The sequence below is a fragment of the Neovison vison genome, chromosome 2 (assembly GCF_020171115.1).
Source record: "Neovison vison isolate M4711 chromosome 2, ASM_NN_V1, whole genome shotgun sequence".
In the NCBI taxonomy this organism is placed as follows: Eukaryota; Metazoa; Chordata; class Mammalia; order Carnivora; family Mustelidae; genus Neogale; species Neogale vison.
This window is the reverse complement of record NC_058092.1, coordinates 42,957,729-42,980,797: the sequence shown is the minus strand read 5'-3', so window position 1 is coordinate 42,980,797 and position 23,069 is coordinate 42,957,729. Positions and strand designations below refer to the sequence as shown.

At 54.0% G+C, this 23,069-nt stretch overlaps 1 protein-coding gene across 2 annotated transcripts in view; it reads left to right on the top strand.

Annotated features, from left to right (window-relative positions):
- Positions 1-21,673, top strand: part of SLC1A7 (solute carrier family 1 member 7) — a 44,261-nt gene extending 22,588 nt beyond the window's left edge. The window contains exons 3-11 of one of the 2 annotated variants that reach the window (XM_044236411.1): positions 1,654-1,869; positions 9,429-9,471; positions 12,040-12,262; positions 15,722-15,821; positions 16,590-16,823; positions 19,174-19,368; positions 20,164-20,298; positions 20,754-20,856; positions 21,455-21,673. In XM_044236411.1, coding sequence (XP_044092346.1) covers positions 1,654-1,869; positions 9,429-9,471; positions 12,040-12,262; positions 15,722-15,821; positions 16,590-16,823; positions 19,174-19,368; positions 20,164-20,298; positions 20,754-20,856; positions 21,455-21,673 — 1,468 coding nt within the window. Of the gene's footprint in view, positions 1-1,653; positions 1,870-2,642; positions 2,644-6,200; positions 6,246-9,428; positions 9,472-12,039; positions 12,263-15,721; positions 15,822-16,589; positions 16,824-19,173; positions 19,369-20,163; positions 20,299-20,753; positions 20,857-21,454 lie in introns of those variants that run through there. The other variant, XM_044236413.1, reaches the window with a different exon arrangement.
- Positions 21,674-23,069: the final 1,396 nt, after the last annotated feature.

Sequence of the window (23,069 nt, the reverse complement as noted above, 5' to 3'; positions counted from 1 at the left end):
TTGGATTTGGCTGTGGGGGATTTGTTGCAGTCAGGGGGTTGTTTGGCCCGGGGCTGATGTGCTGGCCCCAAGCTGGGGATAATCTCTCTGGTGGATCATAATCACAGGGCAGCCCCCCATTTCCCTTGCCTACACAATCCCATTATGAGCCCTTCAGGATTTATGCCTGAGACCCACCCTAAGCCCATCACTAACATATGGCATACTGGCAGACAAGGGATGAAAGGAGATTGTAAACATCCATTCATTCATTCATTCATTCACTCACTCACTCCTTCGTTCAGCCAATGGCTACCAAGCTGCACGTGACTGGGCCCCATGCCCGGCTCTGCGGACCCAGGATTGAACAGACTCCAGCCAGGTCCCAAACAGCAGACAACTCAGTGCGGTGGGGGCTAGGGCAGAGGACTGCCCTGGGCCTGTGGAAGCTCAAAGAAGGAGTCTTATCCCCAGCCAGTGGTCAGGGAAGCCTTCCTGGAGGGGATCCTTCAACTGTGTCTTGACAGAGCGAGGAAGAGCATGGCACTCAGGCAGCAGCTACAGCCCAAGGTGGGGTAGAAGCTTGCTATGGTCTGGGCTGGATGGGGGGGTGCTGCCCGCCTATAGTCTAATGACAAGAGGAGCAGGATGGGGAGGGATTATCCACTCTTGTTTACATGATTAAAAGCAGACAAATACTTCCTTTATCTGGAAGAATGAAAGGGCTTTGGGGGAAAATCCTTTTGGCAGCAAAGCAAAGCACAGGCAACTCCTTAACTAATCTCTCAACCCCACCCTGCCAAGAGCCGGGAGGTCAGCAGCTCCGGGGCTGACCCTCGCTGAAGGCCCAGAGCTCAGGGCAAGGCAGGCAGGGGTGGGGAGGAGCTGGGAGTGGGGGAGACCCATAAGCCCCCTCAACAAAACCTCCCAAGATGGTGGCAAGGGAACCCAATCTGGACCTAGGCGGTAGCCCAAGATGGCCACAGGGTGGCGCCTCGCCAAGAACCCCCTGGCCCTGTCTCAGAGATGGGATCCTGATGCCCAAAGATATCCCCCAGGCAGAGCCAGGACTGGGACCCAGTCCAGGGCTCTAACTCGCTGCCATCACTAGTTCATTCAGTAAGCCTGCAGTAACCCCCTGTGCAGTGGTGGCCCTGAGAGCTCATGCTGCACACGCACTGGGGACACACAAGAAGTCACACCAGCCCCTCTCCTCTCCTGTCCTCAGTCTGATGAGAGAGACAGGTAGACAGTGACAGACAGGGTCCTGACAGAGGCCAGGGGCTGCAGAAGCCCCAGAATGGGGTCCTAACCCCAGGGACAGCAGGCAGTCCACAATGTCACCAGAGAGGTGACACTGTGCTTGGTCTTACCTAGTGAGTAGCACTCAGGCAGAGTGGAGGCACCTGGGAATGACGCCGAAGGAAACAGCAGTGGCAAAGGCCTGGAGGTGTGCATGGGTATGGCTGTTGCCCCTGGACATGGCCCAGAGGACAGAGCAGGAAACCAGGCTGGAGGGGCCACAGGACTGGATTGCTGCGGGGGGGGGGGGGCAGGCCCACACGGTCACTCCAGCTCTGTGAGGGTGCTGGGCAGAGCCAGGGGGGTGGGAGTGGATCCACCTGAGTGCCTATGCCCCCCACCCCCAGACCCTAACCCATGTTGCTCTCCCAGCTTGATGTCTGGCCTCGCATCCCTGGATCCCAAGACCTCCAGCCGCCTGGGCGTCCTCACCGTGGCGTACTACCTGTGGACCACCTTCGTGGCTGTCATTGTGGGCATCATCATGGTCTCCATCATTCACCCGGGTGGCGCAGCCCAGAAGGAGATGACAGAGCAGAGTGGGAAGGCCATCATGAGCTCTGCCGACGCCCTGCTGGACCTCATCCGGTAAGGCTCACACAAACGCCCTACTCGGGAACGCCAGGCCTGGGCTGGGGCCACCGACTCCAGAGGCCTGGCCCTGCGTGTCTGCCGGAGGCCCCATAGGTCACAGGGAGGGGGTGCTTGGGGTCTGCTCTTGATTTCTTGTGGCCACAGGTCTCTGTCCCCTCAGCCCCCATGCTGTCCACTGGATTCACACTGCACTGCCTGCCTCCATCAGACTGGGAGCACCCCGAGGGCAGGACAGGGGTCGGCCCCCTGGGAGCCACACCCCAGCATGCAGCCTGGCCCTGGGCCGGCATCAGCAGGTATTCCCTGACTGCTTGCCCGTGTGCACCCAGCCTCCACTGGGGAAGGCCATACATCACTACCCCACCATCTTTTCCTTGCTGGTCCCCCTCTTGGTCCTCTTCTTGCCAACGAGGGAGTGATGCTCAAAGAGATGGGCAAGTCCAGCGGGCAAGTCATGGAGCCAGGATTCATCCTGGGTGTGACTCCAAGGGAGTGATTTTTGCCTGGTGGTGCCCCTGCCTGAGCCCCATGGACGTGGCTAACCTGCGTCCAGGACCTGAGCCCTCCTCCCAGGAAAGTTCTGTAGACCCAGCAATGCCTCCAAGTCTGAACCCCTTTTTCCAAGACTCCATGCTGGCCATGCCTCTCCTCTCCATCACTCATTCATTCTTGCCAATGCCTGCCCTGTGCCAGGCCCTAAGCCTGGCCGTAGTCCCAGAGGAGAGAAAGGTTCACGAATAGAGAGCAACAACTGTCTGGGTTGGGAGTGTCAATGAGGGAGGCAGGGTCTGTGGGAAAGTGCAAAGAGCAGGCTTAGGGGAGGCAGAGGGAGGGATGAGTGGCATAGGCCAGGGAGGCAGGAGCCCATTCTTCATGGAGGCGAAGGTATGCAAAGGTCCTGAGGAAAGCATGGGGAGAAATCCTCACCCACTCAGAGTGACTGGAGCACTGGGGCAAAGGGGAGTAGACAGTACTGCTGGGGAAGCGAAGGGGTCCTATCATGAAGGACAATGTGACTCAGGCTGAAAACTGAGGCCATAGGAAATTGGCTTGAAACAGAAGCGGCATGATCCCATTCAAAAGGCTCACTCCACTGCAGAGTGGGGGTGAAAAGGGGGCAGGGGGAGGAGAGGAGGACAGGCAGGGAGAGGGACACGATGCCAGCCCTGGGCACAGGGAAAGGGTAGACTGAAGGCTGTCAGAAGCTAAAACCAGCCGGAGCCAGGCAGGGCAGAAGGGAGGAAGGGGTTGGAGGAGGCAGCAGTGCTGATCCTGATGGCGTGAACACCCAGCTGTGAGGTCACCAAGTCACATGACAATGCTGGAGCAGGTGGGGACATGCTGGGGAAGGTGTCCACTGGTGGCTGGCTGGCTGGTGCATCTGAGTCTTGGGGAAAGTCTGAGCTGGAGACAGAGGAGGAGGCTGCCCAGCTTGGGCCACCTTCTCTCATTCTCTCACATCCTGCATCCAGTTCGTTGGCAAATTCTGTCAGCTCTGCCTTCTAAATACTATCCCAGACCTCGTCCCTTCTGTCCCCCTGTGCCAGTCTCACCCTCCCCCAACCACTCTCACCTCTCCCTAGAGGGTCCAACTGCAGCACCCTGCTTTCTGCTTCATTTGGGTCTGGTCTCAGCACAGTGGCCAAAGGGATCGTGCTCAGGACCCCTCACGTCAGCACACCGCGCAGAGCTCACTATGGCCTACAGGCCCTTCCTTCGTGATGCCTCTACCACACCCCCACCACCTGTGACCTCTGCTCCAACTGTCTCTCCCCTCCCTCCAGCCCCGCTGGCCTCCTGCCATTCCCCAAATGCCCATGTGATCCCATCCTCATCACAGGCTCTGCCTGGATGGACCTTCTTGCCGGGGTGCATGGCTCCTCCCCTCACTCCACCCCTGCTCTGTGTCACCTCTTCAGAGGGACCACCTAACCTCCGTCACCCTCTCTCCTCACAGTCCTCGTTACTACCTGTCATCATCTTGTCTGTGTGTGTTTTTTATTTCTTCTTGTATTTCCCCCACTGGAGTAACATACGTTCCATGAGGGCTAGATCTTTGCAAATCTGTTCCCTGCTGCATCCTGGAGCCGAGAACCGCTCAGAGGAGGTGCTCAGTGTTTGCTGAAGGCAGGTGTGCGACCTAGGGTCACCGATGGGGCTGGGGTCAGAGCCGGGACAGGAGACTCACCTGCTCAGGGAGAAGGTCCAGACTGTGTGGCTCCGAAGCCCACGCTGAGCCTCAGCCCTGGGGCCATGGTGGAGGTTTGTGTAGAGCTGAACAGGAGCAGGAGGGGCACCGGGACAGCAGGTACCCTAGAGGCTGAGGGAAGAGGAATTTTGAGAAGCTTCCTTTCTGAGATCCATTATTTCTAAGAGTTGGTGGCTATGATTCATCCTTTCTTGGATTCAATGATTTGAAACAGCCTTTCTTCATGGTGGAAGGAGCTGGTGCTCGGGAGTCCCCGCCCTCGTCACCATGGCCTCCCCTGTGGAGGGGCTGAGGGCTCTGGATCGGACACACGTGTCAGAGTCAAATGTTCCAGGAGTGGCTCCTGCTCCTGGTTGCTTTTCACGTGGTGAAAATTGATCCTTCTGGTTTTAGACTTTTCCCCAGTTGCTCTCAACCCCAAGGCAAGTTGTTTTGCAGAGCTGAGTGGTTAGACATCATGGTCGCTGTTTCTCAGAGAGTGGGGCTGCAGAGAGAGGTCACATGGTTCCTGGGATGGGGAACCGGAACCTTGGGGATAGGAAGTCTTGTCACAACTCTGTCAGTAAGGCTCAGTGTGGCCCTTCCAGGCCTTGGTTTCCCCAGTGGTTTTCAGGATCCCTTCTAGCTCTGTGGTTCTGAAACACAAAGGCCTACACACCAGTAAACAAAAACTTCTGGAGGTGGGTTCTGGGAGATGAGGTTAAGAGGACAGTGCAGAACCCAACCTTGAGGATCTTGAACCCAGGCTGTTAATGTTAGAAACAGGAAGCTGGTGAATAGGGAAGGATGGACTGGGGTACAGCAAAGTGGTCAGGATATGACTGGAGGCAGGAGGATGCCCTATTTGGGGTGCAGTCACCTCCGGTCCATTCACTCTCTCCCCCTTATAAGGCACCTGCTCTGGGTAAAGACACTGTCCGGGGGGGGGGGGGACTCAAGTCCTAAACCAGGCTGTCCTCTGTCTTAGGACAGACACTCACAGGAACTCTTCCTAGATGCCCTGACCTTCCAAGAGGCTGTGTGGAAAACGAGAACACCAGGACCCAAGGTCCCAGGGGCCCCCTCATACTCACTGTGGCCCAGAGCAGGCGGACAGTGAGTGTCAGTAACTGAGGGAGAGCAGGGATGGCCAAGGCAGGGAACGGGGAAGTGCAGGCAGCTGTAACCCGTGATAAGTCAGAGAGATGCAGGGGCTCACTGAGCAGTGGAGTAAGGCCAGTGGCGTACCTCAGGGCCAGGAAGATATGCAGCCCTCTCTCAAAGAAGATTCCAAAGGAACACAACAGGCCATGTCCCCAGACTACTCCCTGAGACATGAATTCATTTCCCAAGGCTCCAGGAAACTGACATCTGCTCACAGTGCAGCCTCACAGAAAACCACCCACATGAGAGGCTGCTAATCAGAGCGGGCCCCCTTCTTTCTTTCCAATCCTACTAAAACACCAGAGAGATAAAGTAATCACTTGGCTCTATTTACAGCTCCCAGTTACCCTGTAAAGGGATGGGATACAGCCTTCAGGGGCCATGCTTGGGGGTTGGGGACATATGTATTAGGGGCAAGTTTGGGACATCACAGTCTTGGGACTTTGAGTAGGTAAGGAGAGGGGCTGGCAGTCTGTGGCTCTGCCCCAAGTTCATGTGGGAAGGCCCAGGCCAGAGGGTGTGTGTACTTGATGGGCATGGCTGCTAATGTCTCCCAAGCACATTCCGTCCACATTGATGCCATGGGGAGCACAGGCCTCATGGGGCAAATGAGAAGATTTCCCATAAGCACTCATTGTCAAAAGAAAATGTTGTACAATTTCCTGTTTAATAATCAAAAGTATTATTCTTCATTAAAGTCTAAAGGATATGAGTTCATCAATTGTGAGTATGAGCCATGTGTATTAGTTAGGGATTGCTATTGGCAGCTAGTTAAGAGAAAGCCAGAACAGCAGAGGCTGAACTGTGGTAAAGGCTTTCATTGTCTCCCAAATCAGCAGTCCAGCGATGGGCAGTTTATGGGCAGGAGGATCTCATGCTCCCCCACCATGTTTACCACTTGGCTTTTATCATCAGTGTGTCTCATGATCCAAGAAGGTTGCAGAAGCTCTAGTTATTACACCCATGTTCCAAGCAGAAAGAAGACAGTTGGAGGAAAGGATCAAAGGGTCCTGGCTGAGCAGGCACCTTTTCAAGAGTTTTCTGAAAGCACCACCCATGACATCCACTTCATCTCCTGTGCCACCCCTTTGGCAAGAGAGGCTGGGAAATAGGGTTTGACGGCAGAGCCCCACTGGTCCCATAACATGCTGGGTCTCCTATGGTAAGGAAGGAGAGAATGGAGACTGTGTAGGCAACCAGTTGTACTGTCTACAACACATGTTTTAAATTATTCTAATTTTCGGGACACCTAGTGGCTCAGTGAGTTAAACGGCTGCCTTCTGTTCAGGTCATGATCCCAGGATCCTGGGCTGGAGTCGTACATCGGGCTCTTTGCTTGGCAGGGAGCCTGCTTCTCCCTCTGCCTCTGCCTGCCAGTGCGCGCTCTCTCTGACAAACAAATAAAATCTTTTTAAATAAATAAATAAATCTAACTTTCAAGGAGATTGTAAAGAAATGTACATCCTAGGTATAAGCTCCATTTGGTCTCTGACAATTTGAACGCTCCAAGTCTTTGCTCAGGCTAAAGCAGCCTTCCTGTGAAGTTTCATTAGTAAACCACCTTGTAAGTCTTTTGTATCTCAGGGGTTTTGCCCAGGAGAGATTTTCAAACACTGAGCCATGGGTACAGCCTGAGCATCCTTTCCTCTGGTCACGGGGGCCCAAGCCCAGTGGATCAGTACATTCTGGCAGCTGTGTGTCTGGTGAGCCCCCAACGCTAACCCTGGCTTTGGGGCTTTGGGTCTGATTAATGTCAAAAGCCCTTGCAGGCAGATATTATTCTGGTGGCAGGAATCTGCTTAAAACTGCAAGCACGGGTGGTGGGGGGGCTCATTTGAGCTTCTGAGATCCCCAGTCCCTGGAATCCCCAGTCTCCTCAGAAGCCTGCTGCTTCTCTCTCGTGACAAAGCTAAAATTAGTGGGAAAAGCCAGGACCCACTCTTTCTGTCTTGCTAGCTCTTTCTAAGCTCCCTTCCTCCTGCCATATGCTCCCATTGAACCTATATTTTAGCAACAGTGAAGAAAAAAAATATAGTTTCCGCTTTCCAACAGCGACTGCTGGGGTGTAAGGTTAAGAAGACACGCACACCCATACTCTCGTATATAATTCCAGGCATGGATGAGCAGAGGCTTGAAAGCCAAGAGATTTGCCATGAGCAGGTCCACATGGCCTGTTTGAGAAAATGCAAGCACACGAACAAAAATCTTTGTGAACACCTCTGATTTAGGAAAGATTCCTGGAAGTGGATTATAAAGACAAGGATGCAAGGGAAATTGCAAATTTCCTTACAGAAGCAGGGGCTGGGGGGCTGGACATGTCGCCAAACCTGATCGCTTCTCGGCCTTTTTGGCTAAGATCAAGTGTAAGTACTGTCATCGAAAAATCCTTTACCAGTTTGAGAGGTGAAAATGTCTAATTTATCGATGAAGGTGAACATTTTAGAAAAGCGTTTTTGGGCTACTTACGGTCTTTCTTTTGTGAGGTGAATTGCCTGGCCATGACTTCCGATCATTTTTCTCTTGTGGTCCTAGTGTTCCTGTGGTCCCATTATTTATGCAGCAAATATATGCCGAGGGCCTGTTACGTGCCAGCCAGTCTTCCAGTCGCTGGGACCCAGCAGGGAACAAAACCGAGCTCTCGGACTTCCAGGAAGCTGGTGTTCTGGAGAGAAGAGACAGTGAACAAGGAGACAAAGACAAGATTTATAAAAGCTCTTTCTAGATTTAGGATGATAATACTTGTCACATAGTTTCCCTAGTTTGTCATTTGCTTTATAATTTTATTTGTATTTGAATGTGTTTTAGAGAACTTCTCAATTTAGCTTTTTATTCTGGCATAATTGTTAAGTATACCGAAAAGTTGCAAACACAGGAGAGTTAGTTCTCATATACCTTTCACCCAGCTTTCCCTGATGTTAGCAGCATACATAACGATGGCACAGATGTGGAAACTAAGAAACTACATTAGTATAACACTATTAACTGAATTACAGACCCTGTTTGGATCTCACCAGTCTTTCCACTGTCTTTTTTTCTGCCCCTCCCCCCCAATCCAACCCAGGATACCTTGCTGCACTCAGAACATTCTTAATTTCTATTCGGTAAAATCTATTGATATTTTTAAATTGCTGTTTGTTTGTTTGTTTGTTTGTTTTTAATCTTAGACAGTCCTTCCATATTCTGAGATCTGAAAAAATACTAACCTATATTTTCTTCTAGCTTTTTATGGCTTCATTTTTTAAATTATTTATTTTTTTTAACCTATCCGGAATTTATTTTGATGCAAAGCATAAATAGGGATCTAACTTTTTTAAAAATTTAAATAGTTGGTTCACCTACATAGTACTCTATGACAAATCCTTCCTTTCCTCACTGATCTGTGAAATGACTTTTATCAAAAAACAAAGTTCTCAGGGGCACCTGGCTGGCTAGTCGGGATTGCGTGGGACTCTTGATCTCAGGGTCATGGCTATATACCTCCATGTTGGGTGTAGCAATTACTAAAACAAATACATACACTTTTTTTTTTTTTAATGAGGCACTTAGATGTACTAGGTTCTATTCTCCTAATTTTTCTGTTGACAGCTGTGTCAATATTACACCATAAATTCTATCTTTATACTGTACATTGATATCTGGTAGGACAAGACCTCTCTTCCTTTAGCTTTATGAAAATAACGTTAATAGGAATTATGATCTCATTTATGTGGCAGGCCCTGTGTTGGGCACCACAGATAAGACAGGAACCACTGACTTTTCTGGGAGGCCAGGCTGGGGGAGGGTGCAGACTGGTAAGCCAGGGCCACACTGCAGCATTCTGGAGTGTGGGTGACCCCCAAGGAAAGGCCTACAGAGTCGGCCAGCAATCAGAGAAGGCAGGGCCTCTGACTGGCTGGAGTAGGAGCTAGCCAGAGAAGCAGGAAGGACACTGTAGGCAGAAGGAACAGTGCAGACCAAGGCCTGGCTGCTGGAGAAGTATGCAGTGTTTCTACGGAACCATATGCAATTGGTGTTGGAGTTTTGAGTACTGGGGATTGGGAAGGATGGGGGTTATGCGTGATTGGTGGTAGGAAGAGGAAAGGTCAGAGGGAGGTGGGCTAGGTCATGGAAGGCCTTGCCTGCCAAGGGAGGTGTTCAGATGACCCCATGGACCTTCCTGTCCTGGCCTCTGGAATTCTTCAGTAACTGACTCTCTTCCCAGGAACATGTTCCCAGCCAACCTGGTGGAGGCCACATTCAAACAGGTGAGTGGGTCCCAGGGCAAGGGAGCGGCGCAGCCACGGCCAGCCTGGGCCAGGCTGGGGGGTGTCAGGTTTACCCAGCAAGTCTCCCTGACTCCTGGGCTGGAGAGCAAGGGAAGTGCAGAGAAATCCTTACAGTCTCCCCTGGCCAACACCTACCCATGGTTCCAGCTTCTCGGGAAGAGAACTGACAGGGTTTGGGGAGCCCCCCATGCTCTAGGTTCACCCCCTGCTCACACATCCTGAATCACTGGGTCCTCACAGTAAGCTTGCACTCCATGCGCCAGTCCCCTGTCCCCAATGAGGAAACTGAGGCTGGAGGCTCAGAAGGATTAAGCTCAAGGTTTTATTTTTTTAATTTTTTTTTTTAAGGATTTTATTTATTTATTTGACAGAGATCACAAGTAGGCAGAGAGGCAGGCAGCGAGAGGGGTGGGGAGCAGGCTCCCCACCGAGCAGAGAGCCTGACTCAGGGCTCGATCCCAGGACCCTGGGACCATGACCCGAGCCGAAGGCAGAGGCCTTAACCCACTGAGCCACCCAGGTGCCCCGGAACTGCTCAAGGTTTTACTTCTAGTAAATAACGGTGCTGATCAGGAAACCCAGGCCTATCTGGCATCTAAGCGTTTTCTCTTTCTTTTTAAAATAACCCTTTTTTGGGGCAACTGACTGGCTGAGTCGGTTAAGCTGCTGCCTTTGGCTCAGGTCCTGATCCCAGGGTCCTAACCCTCTTCCTCTCCCCTTGCTTGTGTTCTGTCTCTGAAATAAATAAATAAAAATCTTTTAAAAATAAAATAAAATAAAACAAAACAAAATAACCCTTTTCCCCAGGAGCAAGAATACTAATCATGCTCAGTGTAAAATATTAGGAAAATACTCAAGTACAAAGTAGAAAATAAAAATCATCTCTTGTTCTAGGACCGAGCAACAGTCGGTACTAGGTGGGACACTTCTAGTCTTTTCTCTCTGCTTAAATATGTTTTGAAAAAACAAAATCAGCTAATGGTGCACAAACGGTGTGTATCTTGCTTTTTCCCCAAGCTCATTATAGCATGAGCATTTGCCCTGGTTATTAAGTGTTTCTTTAAAATACAATATTTGTGGGGATGTAAAAGCCCATGGTGGGGCCATCCCTCCTTCCGGTGGGCTTTAAGGCTGTATTCAAAGTGTTTCCTTTTTGGAAAAAATGATGGTAAATACCCTTGTGTGCCAATTTTTGTCTGCCCTTCTCATACTTTCTAATTCTTTACCCCTTATAAAATGTCGGCTTGTTGGTTGACAATCCAGCAAGCATTTCCCGACCCCCTGCCTGTGCTGGGCCCTGCATTGGGAGCAAAGACACAAAGGAAGAGGCTGAGGGTTGGAGAGAAGGCTCCAAAATAAGGAGCTGTGAAACCCTGAGCTAATCACTGTATCTTTCCCAATCTCCTGGGCCTTATCTATGAAATGAGCCAGAGAGTGACCGGCCCTGAATGCTAGGCGAGGTAGTTCTGATTTTATTCCAGTGGTGATGGTGAATTATTGAAGGTGTCAGAAAGAAACACTGAATGTTGCTCCACCTCATGCCTACCTGGAATGCCCTTTCTTTTTTGGCAAAGTCCTACCCATCCTTCAAGACCCTGCTTAAATATCCCCTTCTTTGTGAAGCTGTGAAAAGGCAAAGTAGCTCACTCCCTTTCCAAAGCTCTCAGCACAGAATTCACATCCAGTTCATCTTTGCTTCCCTGGCATCCACCACAGCATGTTCACTGTTGGAATGATGACGACGATGGTGGCGGTAGCATAACAGTGGCAATGGCCACATAAGGGATCCCACACGCCAGGTGCTGTTCTAAACACTTCATGTATGTTGTCTCATTTAATCTAATAAGCTAGATACGACTGTGACCCCCATTTTAGAGATGAACACTGAAGCACAGAAAGTTGAGGGCCCATGTATTTCCTGAGTGGCTCCCCCACCCCACCCCCCAGAAGGCCTACCTCATTGACACCATGGTGTTGGGAGGATAGAAGACTCCCTGTTTGGGCTCCTAGTGCCCAAGGAGTGAGGAGGAAAGACTCAGGAATGCCCTGGGGCAGAGGAGGAAAGGAAGAGGCTTGGAGGTTCAGTTCCTCCCAGATGGATCTTCTCTTTAAAAAGGCTTGGGGCAACCTGAGCTTTTCAAAGAGAAGGTCCAAGTTTCCATCAGTGGCAGGCAGGGCTGGCTGGCAGTTAGATGGAGGAAAAATGGATGCTTGGGAGGGATAGATGAGTGAATGGAAAATTATCTGGGTAGAAGAGGACATGGGTAGAGGGGAACCCAGATGGTGCAGTGTTGCAGAGAAGGAAGAAGATGGAGGAAGGCTTGGGGAGACACATGGCTGGGGAGTGTGTCCATGGCTGAAGGAATCTCAATTTTCTTTTTGGTAAAATCTTGGTAATACTCTTGGCTACCTCACAGGGTTATTGTCAATCAAATAGTTCTTGACCGCATACAAAGGTGCCTCCAAGATGTTATTGTTGTTGTTGATGATGATATTAAGAACAGTATTTGGCCCTGACTCCTTCCTGGTTGGGGTGTTGTCCACTAGTACCGCACCAAGACCACCCCCGTTGTCAAATCCCCCAAGATGGCATCCGAGGAGGCCCCTTCTCGGCAGATCCTCATCTACGGGATCCAGGAAGAGAATGGCTCTCATGTTCAAAACTTCGCCCTGGACCTAACCCCACCACCTGAGGTTGTTTACAAGTCAGAGCCTGACACCATCGATGGCATGAATGTGCTGGGCATCGTCATCTTCTCTGCCACCATGGGTATGTGCTGCCCTCCCCCACCCCAGCAGTGGCCTGGAGCCAGTCCCCTTCTGCATCCATCCTTTGTCACCTACACCCACTGATTGAATAACCTGGAGTCTCCCATCTTCCAAGTGGTTCTTTTCTCTCCTATCCAGTGGAGTGGCTCAAGTCCCCATTCCATTACTGAGGGGTGTCTCCCACTCTCCCCCCTGCTGGAGTCAGGGTTCCTCACCTGGAATTCTCCGTCCCTGGGTGCTAGTTGGCTTCCAGGGGTGTCAGCTTGCCCTTAAAGATGACCATCCCTTGGACTCCCTCCCAGCAGCCTGTTCCATTTTACTGAGGTCTGGAGATCCTGGGGTAGGGTGAGGGGAGGTTACAATAAAGAACAGGAAAAATCTAAAATGCTCTCAGTCATCACCATCTCTCTAAAGCCCCCTTATTTCTTCCCTCCATCTCCCACATGGGCTTCTCACTGACCAACTGCCTCCTCAGACATGTATGTGTCCTTTCTCAGGACCCACAGTTGGCCTCCCTGACCACACCCTGAGCTTTGCTAATCTTCTCTGGGAGCTGCCAGGACCCCCCAACCATAGGCTATTACCATGAAGCAAGCGAAGCTTAACTTGCAAAGGCCTTTCTGTACATTCTTACCAAAAAAAAAAAAAAAAAAAAGTGTTCTTTTTCTTAGAGAGGGCCCCAAACTGTATAAGCTTCAGTCCCACAAAACCTATGGGCCTGCCTCTGCCAGCAGTGCCCTCGCCACCAATACCAACACACACATATACAAAACCCTTCCCCTTCTTGGGGACAAACCATCCAGAACAATCTAGCTCGTCAATCCCCATCTTGTCCTTCTAAACCATGTCAGAGGTCATTGTGAGTCTTACTCTAAAATTGGCATCAACCTCCCTCTTCATCCTGGGATAAGGGCCTGGGAGAGCCTAGCCTACCTCCCTGACTTCTCCACAAGGTTTTCTCACGGTCCCCCTGGTTGCTCACAGTGGATAGCCGGGCACCATTTTCTGCCTCAGCCTCTGCCTTAGCCCACATCCAGATCTGTCAGGTCTACCTCTGAAACCTCTCTCAGAGCCCGCATTTCCCTCTGCCCTCTGCGAGCACTGTGGTTCTGCGCTACCGTCATTTCTCACCTCGTTTCTGCAAGGGCCTCCTGCCCCGGTGTGTCCTCCTCACTGGCTCGCAAAGTCCTGCAAAAAGCCTCCAGTGGCTCTCCAGCGCACTCGGAAAGGGGGGCCCGAGCCCCGCGGAGCGCTGAACGACCTGGCCCACCCCACCGCCCCCAGCTCCTCCGCTCCCGCTTTCTTTCCCCCGCCCGCCATTCTGCCTTTCAGTTTCCGGTTTCCAGTTTCCGGTTTCCGGAAGCCGCCTCCCGAAAGACTTTCCCACTTCCTGCCACCTGGCTGTTCCTGTCCCTAACTCTCCCCTGTAACTTTCCCATCCTTGCAGGGGATGAAGGTCTACATTAACATAGTGTCCCCAACCCCCTAGACTGGTCAGGTGCCCCATGTTCCTCCTTAAATATTTGCCCTACTGCAGTTATCTATCTGTTTCTGTTGAAGTCACCCAGAAGCTGGTGGGAGCTCCATGCAGGCAGAGATGGGCCTGGCTTGTTCTGCATTGATCCCCACAGCCCACCACACAGACTGGCGGGAGCAAGCACGCGGGAAAATCTGTTGGAGAGATGGGTGGATGGCTGGATGAATGGATGGGCCATGGGGGATAAGGAAACTCTTATCGTCTTGGCTCAAAGTTCAGGCACACAGAGAGGCCAGGGCCTCAGGGACCTGAGTGTCTGACAGGGAGGTGCTTGGAAGTGCTCACAGCACATCTGGTCATCAGTCCCCAGTGGACAGTCCTCCTCCCCAGCCACCTCTCTTAGAGGTGGGAACATATAAACAGGACGTCTGCTGGCAGAGTAAGAGAAACCCCAGGACCCTTGGACTCAGTTCACTAAGTGTTAACTGGATGTGTGTAACTGCCCACCTGTCAGTCTGTTTGTACATGTGTGCCCAGGTGTGTATGCACATCTGTCTGTGTGTGCCCACATCTGAGTGTGAGCACGCATACTTACACAGCTGCTCCCGATGGGGCTTTCTTTGGTCCCCTCCACACAACCTCCTCTCCCAGCTCCTTTATGGTGTTGGGATGTGGCTGATGTTAAGGCCTCATTGGCCTTAATTATTGCAGGAGGCCTCTTGCCACACCCTGGGTCCCGTGCACACTAGCACCCAGGCAGTCAGAGCCCTTAGGTGCCTCCAGGGAAATTTAAGTGGAGGTTGATTTAGCCAGGGAGGGATAGAGCTGGCAGGGGTCCTGGGTCTGAGCCCAGCCAGCCTTCAACAGGCCAGACAGGTAGGGCTAGGCTGTGTTACCTCCAACTTGAGCCTCTCCTACCCATAGCAGCAGGGCCTGCATGTCATCCCATCACCATCTGGTAGCTCTTCTGTGGACAGTGTGGGCTCAAGGCTTCTGGGGCAGGGAAACGGCCTCTTTCTGGAGTCATATAGGCCAGGGTTCAAATCCCAGCCCTGCTTCTCCCTAGCTGAGCTAGGCGGTGAGTCCCTCCAAGCACACTGCCAGTAAGCTTTCCAAGGGTAACCACAGAGTGCTTTTTTTGTGTCACCAGAAGGGAGAGCTGTCCCTTCTCACTGTTTCAGGCGCGGCCTGATGGTGCTCCTGGAGGTAAGGGAATAATAGGGGCTCCAGGAAAGGCTTTATTGTTCGTTCCTTTGCTCCTTCAGTCATTGGGTGCTTATCATCGAGCACCTACAATATGCCGGCAAAGGCAATTCTGTTGTTGCCCTCACAGAGCTAACTTTCTGCTGGAGGAGACAGGAAGGAACAACAGACAACTGGAAAATAATAGTTATAAGTTGTAATAAGTGATATAAATAGATCAGAAAGAGATGAGACAGCGCAGAACAGGGAATGTGCTGAGGGGCCTGGCGGGTCTTCAGGCCATGTGCAGAGCTGGGCGGCCAGTGTTTCAGGCACCAGGTCCTATGTTGGCAAAGGCCCTGCGTCAGTGAGAAGCTTGATGTATTCTAGAAACATAAGGAAGGCCGATGATGCCAGAGCATAGTGAGGAGGTGAAAAATAGCGCCAGGTGGAGGTGGGAGGTGTGGACAGGGGTTAGATGCACTGGGGCCTGGAGCAGCAGGGAACTTAGTGATGGTCTGAGGGCTCAGGGAGCCAGTAGGAGGTGTTTGGCAGGGAGCCTTTTTATGGAAGAGAGGAGGACGAGAGGAGATTCCTGGTCAAGTGGTGGAGACTGAGGAGAAGGAAGGGAGAGGTGGAGGGAAGCACTAGTATGTCAAAGGGTGCTGGGAAGTTGGCCTAGGCCTGCGGGCTCCATGCACATGTGGCTCTGTCCCCACTCTGCCACCAGCGTGTGCCGGTGCACCTCTGCATCTCAATCTGTGGCATCCATGATAAGTTTGTGTGTCCCTGCCCCTGCAGGCATCATGCTGGGCCGTATGGGTGAAAACGGAACCCCTCTAGTCAGCTTTTGCCAGTGCCTCAATGAGTCTGTCATGAAGATTGTGGCGGTGGCTGTGTGGTAAGCCTCATGGGGGCAGGAGCGCCCTCTTCTGCCTTCACCCCGCCCTCTTCCAGCCCTGCCTTGTGCCCACGGAGGGGCACACAGTCCCTTCCTCTGCTTTCCTAGCGTAAGCAGAAAGCTGCCCAGGAGGCTCAGGCCTGGCCTGCAGCCTCCGGAGCTAACACATTTTCCCTCAGATTCCACCCCCAACCCCCCCACCCCCAGCAGCCCTGACCAGGCCTCGTTCCAGCTCTGGCCCTGTCCTTTCTGGCCTAGTCAGGCCCATTGGAAGAAAGTTCCAAGCAAATCGTGGCCCTGCTCTCCTGGCCCAGTTTCCCCATCACATGGAGTCTCATCAGCTCGGCTTTTAGAGAAGGGGAACACTGGAAGCAAGAACCAGCTGCCGCTCTTGGTTCAGAGCTCAGGACTTAGGAATCTTCTAGTCCAACCGTTCAGATGGGGAAATGCAGAGGCCTGCCGGAGGTCATGCATGAAGTCTGTGGCACTGCTGGGTTGGAAGGAAGGCCTGCTGAGGGCAGGGCACTCCTCAAAGGCCTAGACAGGAAGGCACAGAGGCCAGACATTGTGTAGGGCTGGGCTGGTTGAGGGTCAGGGTACAAATGACGCTATGTGCTGGGCATGTTGGTACACAGTCTCATTCGGTCCTCACGGGAGCCCTGGGAGGCTCAGGGGGCCCTGGGCCAGGCAGCCATGCAGTGTCGAGGCTGCCTGGGACCCCTACCTGCCTGGCCCTGAGCTGGCTGCCGGTCCACACCCTGCCCCCAGGTACTTCCCCTTCGGCATCGTGTTCCTCATCGCTGGCAAGATCCTGGAGATGGACGACCCCACAGCCGTCAGAAAGAAGCTTGGCTTCTATGCCATCACCGTGGTGTGTGGGCTGGTGGTCCACGGCCTCTTCATCCTGCCCCTGCTTTACTTCTTCATTACCAGAAAGAACCCCATTGTATTCATCCGCGGCGTCCTCCAAGCCCTGCTTATCGCACTGGCCACCTCCTCCAGGTAGCCCCGAGGGATGGGCAGGGTAGGGGATGGCAGTGGCTGAACTCTGTTCATCTGTCCAGCCATCACATGTCCATAGCCATGGAAACATGGCAAGTGCCCGTACGGCCCACTCCACAAACTTGGAGGTACCTATGGTAATGAGATCGATTCCTTTTTTGTTTTTTTAAGATTTTATTTATTTATTTGACAGACAGAGATCACAAGCAGGCAGAGAAGCAGGCAGAGAGAGGGGGAAGCAGGCTCCCTGCTGAGCAGAGAGCCTGATGTGGGGCTCAATCCCAGGACCTCTGAGATCATGACCTAGCAGAAGGCAGAGGCCCAACCCACTGAGCCACCCAGGCGCCCTGAGACCGATTCTTTTTTTTTTTTTTTTTAAAGATTTTTTTTATTTATTTGACAGATAGAGATCACAAGTAGGCAGAGAGGCAGGCAGAGAGAGAGAGGAGGAAGCAGGCTCCCTGCCGAGCAGAGAGCCTGATGCGGGACTCGATCCCAGGACCCTGAGATCATGACCTGAGCCGAAGGCAGCGGCCTAACCCACTGAGCCACTCAGGCGCCCGAGACCGATTATTTAAGTGGATTGCTTGAGGTCACACCTGCCCACTGAGAGGCAGAAACCCCTTATTGCCTCTTAACGCCTTTCCCTCCCCTACTACCTGCATCTCTTAAGACCTGTTCAGTCCACGTGGGGGTGGCTTCTGCACACCTGGGGTTGGGACAGCTGAAGAGGGATGAATCTACGGTTGCTGTCTCCTGTTGCTCCTGTTGGAGTCGGGCCCTACATTGTTTAGGGACTTGGCCCATCCACAGCCATGGGGACACCCTGGCGGGATGCCCTGTCACAACCCGGACAGTGTCACTAGCCAGTGGGTATTGGAATCACGGTTCCATCACCCACTGGCTGTATGGCTGTGGGCAAGTCACTTGAGCTCCCTCGGCATCCATTCCCTCACTCAGAGATTGGGGCTTATGGTAACCCCTGCCTTGTAGGGTTGCTATGTGGGAATGAGTGGAGATAATCTACCACAGGGCAAGAAGGCTGGTCTGGGCTAGATGAGATGGCACCTACTCTCCAGGGTCCCAGGTCCCAGCCCACAATGGAGCCCAGGGGGTGGGAGTCATGCAAACCCGCTGTCTACATTGGGGGAGAAAGTGCTCTATACTCCATGAAGAAAGGGTGGTTTTCCCCACAGCAAATGTCCCAGCTAAGTCACCTGAGCTGGGGCCTGTGTCTCTCTGGAGCCAAAGTCTAGCTCTTCCTTCTAACACTTATTGCCTTCTCTTCTCTGGCCTCACCTTCCCAGTCTGTCAAATGGGAACGAAGGCTACCACAGAGCTCCTTCCTCAACAGCCACATGACCCCTCCCTTGGCAGCTGAAGCACCTCAGGAAGCACTGAGGAGGAGCACAGCCCCAGGGAGGAGCCCCAGAAGCCTCATCCAGGAACCTCCATGCAGGGCAGGGCCAGGAGGCAGAAAGGGAAGACCAAGTCCCAAGTGGCTGCCAGCTCCCAGGCCATAGCCCACAGGCCAAGTCCTGCTGCAGCCAGGAGCCCTGGGCCATCTCCTGCTTGGCAGGAGCCACAGCCTCGGGCCCACCATACTGAGAAGTGGACATGGGCCCCCAGGCAGTGGCCTGTGGCAGAGGAAGGGCCCTGGGGCCACCCCAACCTGAGTGTTCGTCTCAGCACAGCCACTAGGAGCTCTAGTCGCAAACACAAGAACAGCAGTCACAGGGGCCTCCTGCTGCCTGCATGCTTGGAAAGTCCCGGACACTGTTCGAAGCGCTTTCTCCTTGAACCACCCTAATAGTGCTGTGATCTAGATATCGTGTGGGACAGGGAGACTAAGGCACACACAGGTTGAGGAAGCTGCCAGAGCCACTTGGCTAGTGGGCGGCTGGAATCGAAATCCAGCAAGTGGCCACTTCATGTAAACATGGCACAGCGCTGTGATTCCGAGTCAGCCCCTTGTGTCCGTTGGACTTCTGTTTCTTCATCTGTGAGACAGTCTCAAAACCCATCTCTGACAGGAAGCTGAGAGGACCGGAGGAGAGTGTAAAGCACAAGCTTGGCACGTAGTAGGTGCTCTGCTGGTGGTAGCTCCTTTCCCAACCCGTGCCTTCAGTGGGGGTCTCTTGGGCGTTAGGCCTGGGCAGGCCCGGCTGGGCCACTGATCACACACTCCCCAAGGATGCCACTTGAGACCACTGCAAAGCTCCTTCAGCCTCTTCTCCCCAGTGATGGGCAGGCTGCCTGGGTTGGGGACAAGATTCCTGCCCCGGCAGGAAGGCAGCCCAGAGGCCCCCAGAGGAAGGTGGTGGGCAGACACTGGGTCCTCTGCCCACAGCTCAGCCACACTGCCCATCACCTTCAAGTGCCTGCTGGAGAACAACCACATTGACCGGCGCATTGCCCGCTTTGTGCTGCCTGTGGGCGCCACCATCAACATGGACGGCACCGCACTCTACGAGGCCGTGGCTGCCATCTTCATTGCCCAGGTCAACAACTATGAGCTGGATTTCGGCCAGATCATCACCATCAGGTACACACCTGACACCTATACCCAGTGTGGACTGGTGGGGGGAGAGGAGGGCATTGGAAGGGCCTTCAGGATTCTTGAGCTCTCAGATCTGGAGGGGGTCTCTGAGGTGCAGAGTAGGGAAGACATTTGTTCCAGGCCACATAGCAAGTCAGTGCTGTGCCTGACACGTGACCTGGTGCCAGTGACTCAGGGCTCCTTCTCCAGCAGCGCCCTGCAGAGGGGGAGCTCTGAGCAGGCTGGGAAGCTGAGGCCCAGACATGCAGGGCAGAGAGGGGGCTGCAGGCAGGCACAGGGCAAGCAGAGGCTAGGGACGGGATGAGGGACTGCTAGTGTGGCCGGAACTGAGGGAGGGGTGCTGGGGTGAGGGGCAGGGCCTCACCTGCCTCCCCACGTGGGGAAGGCCTTGCGTGTCAGCCCGAGGGCACAAGTCTGGCCCTGGGAACCAGGCCCCAGAGGGAGGCTGGGCAGAGAGCTATGTGCTGGTTGACCTGACTCTCTGGTCAGCTTCCTGGACCCTTACAGAGGCAGTGGCTCCAGGCACAGCCTTCTCTACAAACTCCTCAGGAGGTTCTGCTGAGGCCCTGCATGGAGGCCGTGGGGCCAGAGGACCTTGAGCAGGGCCACGCCCCACCCCTCCACCTCGAGAACTTCCCGCTGTGGCTTTCCTAACAACACCTGCCCCATATGGCTGTCCCCCGAGGCCCTCGCATTCTGGCTTTCTTCTTGGGGCCAGGGCCCCAGCAGCGAGGCCTGCCCCTCTTGCTCCTCCTCTTCCTCTCCCTGCCCCTCCTGCAGCATCACGGCCACCGCAGCCAGCATCGGGGCAGCTGGCATCCCCCAGGCTGGGCTCGTCACCATGGTCATCGTGCTTACCTCTGTGGGACTGCCCACTGACGACATCACCCTCATCATCGCTGTCGACTGGGCTCTGTGAGTGGGGTTCACCTGCCCCACCCCTTAGGCAGGCCAGGGAACAGCCGTGGTGTGGCCTAATGGGGGTGCCTTGCTCACGGACACCAGCCTGGCTACATAACTTGTGGGGCCCAGTGTTCAAAACTGAAAATGTGCCTATCCCTGTTCAAAAAGGATAAGGAACTTCCACAGGGTGGGAGCTGAGCATTAGACCCAGCCCAGGCCCTTCTAAGCATGGGCACGGTGATGTGCCCATGGAAGACAGCCGTGGGTCAGCCTGCTGGGGCACAGTCCCTGGGCGGGGGCGACTCTACCACAGTAGGTAGGTTCAAGAGGACCAGAAAGTCACCTTGCTGTGGGCTCTGGCCTGGCCGCTGGCCGCCAGTGCTGCCGGGGTGAGCACTGCCCTCCACCAGCAACCCTAGGGGAAAAAAGAAAGTAGTCTCTGCTCACTGGCCACTTTGGCTCGCTAGGGACCGCTTCCGCACCATGATTAACGTGCTGGGGGATGCACTGGCCGCAGGGATCATGGCCCACATCTGCCGGAAGGACTTCACTCAGGACACAGGCACTGAGGTGAGAGTAGAGCCTCCCCCAACCCACCCTCCCACTCCCTCCTCCCCTCCCCACCCCCACTGAGAGGGCAGAGCCGGGTGGGAGGCAGGGCCTCAGGGCAGCCTTCTGCCCAGCCCTCTGGCCTTGGTCTCTGTATGGGGGTGACTGAGTCCTCTAGCAGCTGCTTGCAGAGCCCTCACTGTGGTAGTAGATCATGGGAGGAGCAGAGGGGAGCAAAGGAAGAGAGAGCCCTGCCCTCAGGGAGCCTGGACCCTTGTGGGGAGGTGGTATTTGTCCACCAACCAGCTTCATTTGGGCGGCACAGAGCTTTGTGGTTCTCAGGGCTCCTTCCGTAACTCTGTGGAGCAGGCTAGCCCACTCCATGGGGGGACAGGCAGGGGAGCCACCGACTCCCTTGCCGAACCGTGTGGTCCCTCAGAAGGAAGGCTCAGAAGGAAGCAGGACAGAATGGAACTGGGGCCCCGAGAGGGCCTGTGACCTCTCAAGGTCCCACAGCACATCTGTAGGAAAACCCATCACATGCTTTGCTCATTCCGTCCACCCCAGCATCTAACCTCACTTCTTCCTGCTGCTACCGAGGCCTGTTTCCCCTCCCCAGAAACTGCTGCCCTGTGAGACCAAGCCTGTGAGCCTCCAGGAGATTGTGGCAACCCAGCAGAATGGCTGTGTGAAGAGCGTGGCTGAGGCCTCAGAGCTGACTCTGGGCCCCACCTGTCCCCACCATGTCCCTGTCCAGGTGGAACAGGATGAGGAGTCAGCTACCACCTGTCCAGACCACTGCACCATTGAGATTAGTGAGCTTGAGACCAATGTCTGAGCCTGCAGGGCTGCGGGGGCCCAGGGAGGCCTCCAGGCTTGGGGCCAAGGGCAGGATCTCAACACACCTACTTTTCTGAGCACCTGATGGGAGCCAGGCTCACACACTCTTCCCACCCTCGAGAGGTCAGAATTAGCTCCACTCGTCAGACAATGGAGGCTCAGAAGGGCAACACTGTAGGTGGGAGCCTCTTCTGGAGAATGAAGAGGCAGCATGGCCCAAGCCCCGGCTGTGACATGTCTACTGTGATGACCTAGGAGGGCGGCAGGCAGGGGCTATCTGGGCCCACTTTCCAGATCACACAGTTAAGGCTCTGTGAGCTGAAAACACTTGCCCCAGGTCTCTGAGCAAATAGTGCCAGGGCCAGGACTCTAACTCAAGTCTTTCAAGCCTTGGCCACTCCTTCCCAGAGGATGGGGGCCTGCAGGGGCAGAGGTGAAGGGTCTCTGCCCCACCTCCAGGAACTCTGCCACTGCCTTCAGTTTATGAAGACACAAGAGTAGTCTGGTTCTGCCCCAGCTGTGTCCCTGCCCAGGCCCATCCCCCTCCCTGCCCCGAAACACATGTCTTCCGACACACAGGTCTCCCCGAGGATGGCCCAACCCAAGGCCAAGTCCCACTGCCTGCCACGTGCCACAGCCCATCCCACCAGCTGTCTCTCACAAAACTCAGCTGATGTGGAGAGGGGATGTCTTCAGAAGAGCCGCAGAGACCCTTAGAATCATCTGGGGCAGCCTCCCACGGGTTAGGTGGGCCAGCCAGGACTAGGGAAGCAGGTTGGCCTGGGATGCTTTGGTCAAGCTGCCCCTGGGACCCTGGGGTCAGCCCTCTGATGAAGCAGTGTTAGATTTTCTACTCCTTTCTGTGTTTGCAAATTCATGATAACTAAATAAAGGTATTTTGTTTTTCAAGTCTTGTGGGCGTAGCGACCATACCATGGCCAGCATTTCTTTATTGGGCTAATATCGGCTTGTCGCTGTGCAGACTGGCCCGACTGGGCAGCCAGTGTATGGTCAGACCTGTCCCTGCAGCCAAAGGATAGACAGGTCTAGCTGGCCTGGCAGCAGACAGGCCTGCCCAGGGAAGCCAGAGAACAAACGAGCCTGTCCTGGGGGCTGGAATGAAGCCAGACCTGTCTGAGCTGTCATATGCAAGAGGCAGAGTATGGTTTCCCTGGGGGGCCTGGCTCCACAGCCATAGTGTGAACAGACCACAGAGAACAGTCCCCACAAGAGAGACAAATTTCCTCAAATAGTCTGGCTCCCTTTGGTGAATGCTTTGCTTTCAGGAGGGGACGTGCCCAAAGACATTTCCAGACTCTATCCTTCATTCTCCTCAGCCCTAGGAGGCCTCCAGGAGGCTCACAGGGGACATGGAAGAGCCCCAGCCACACAGC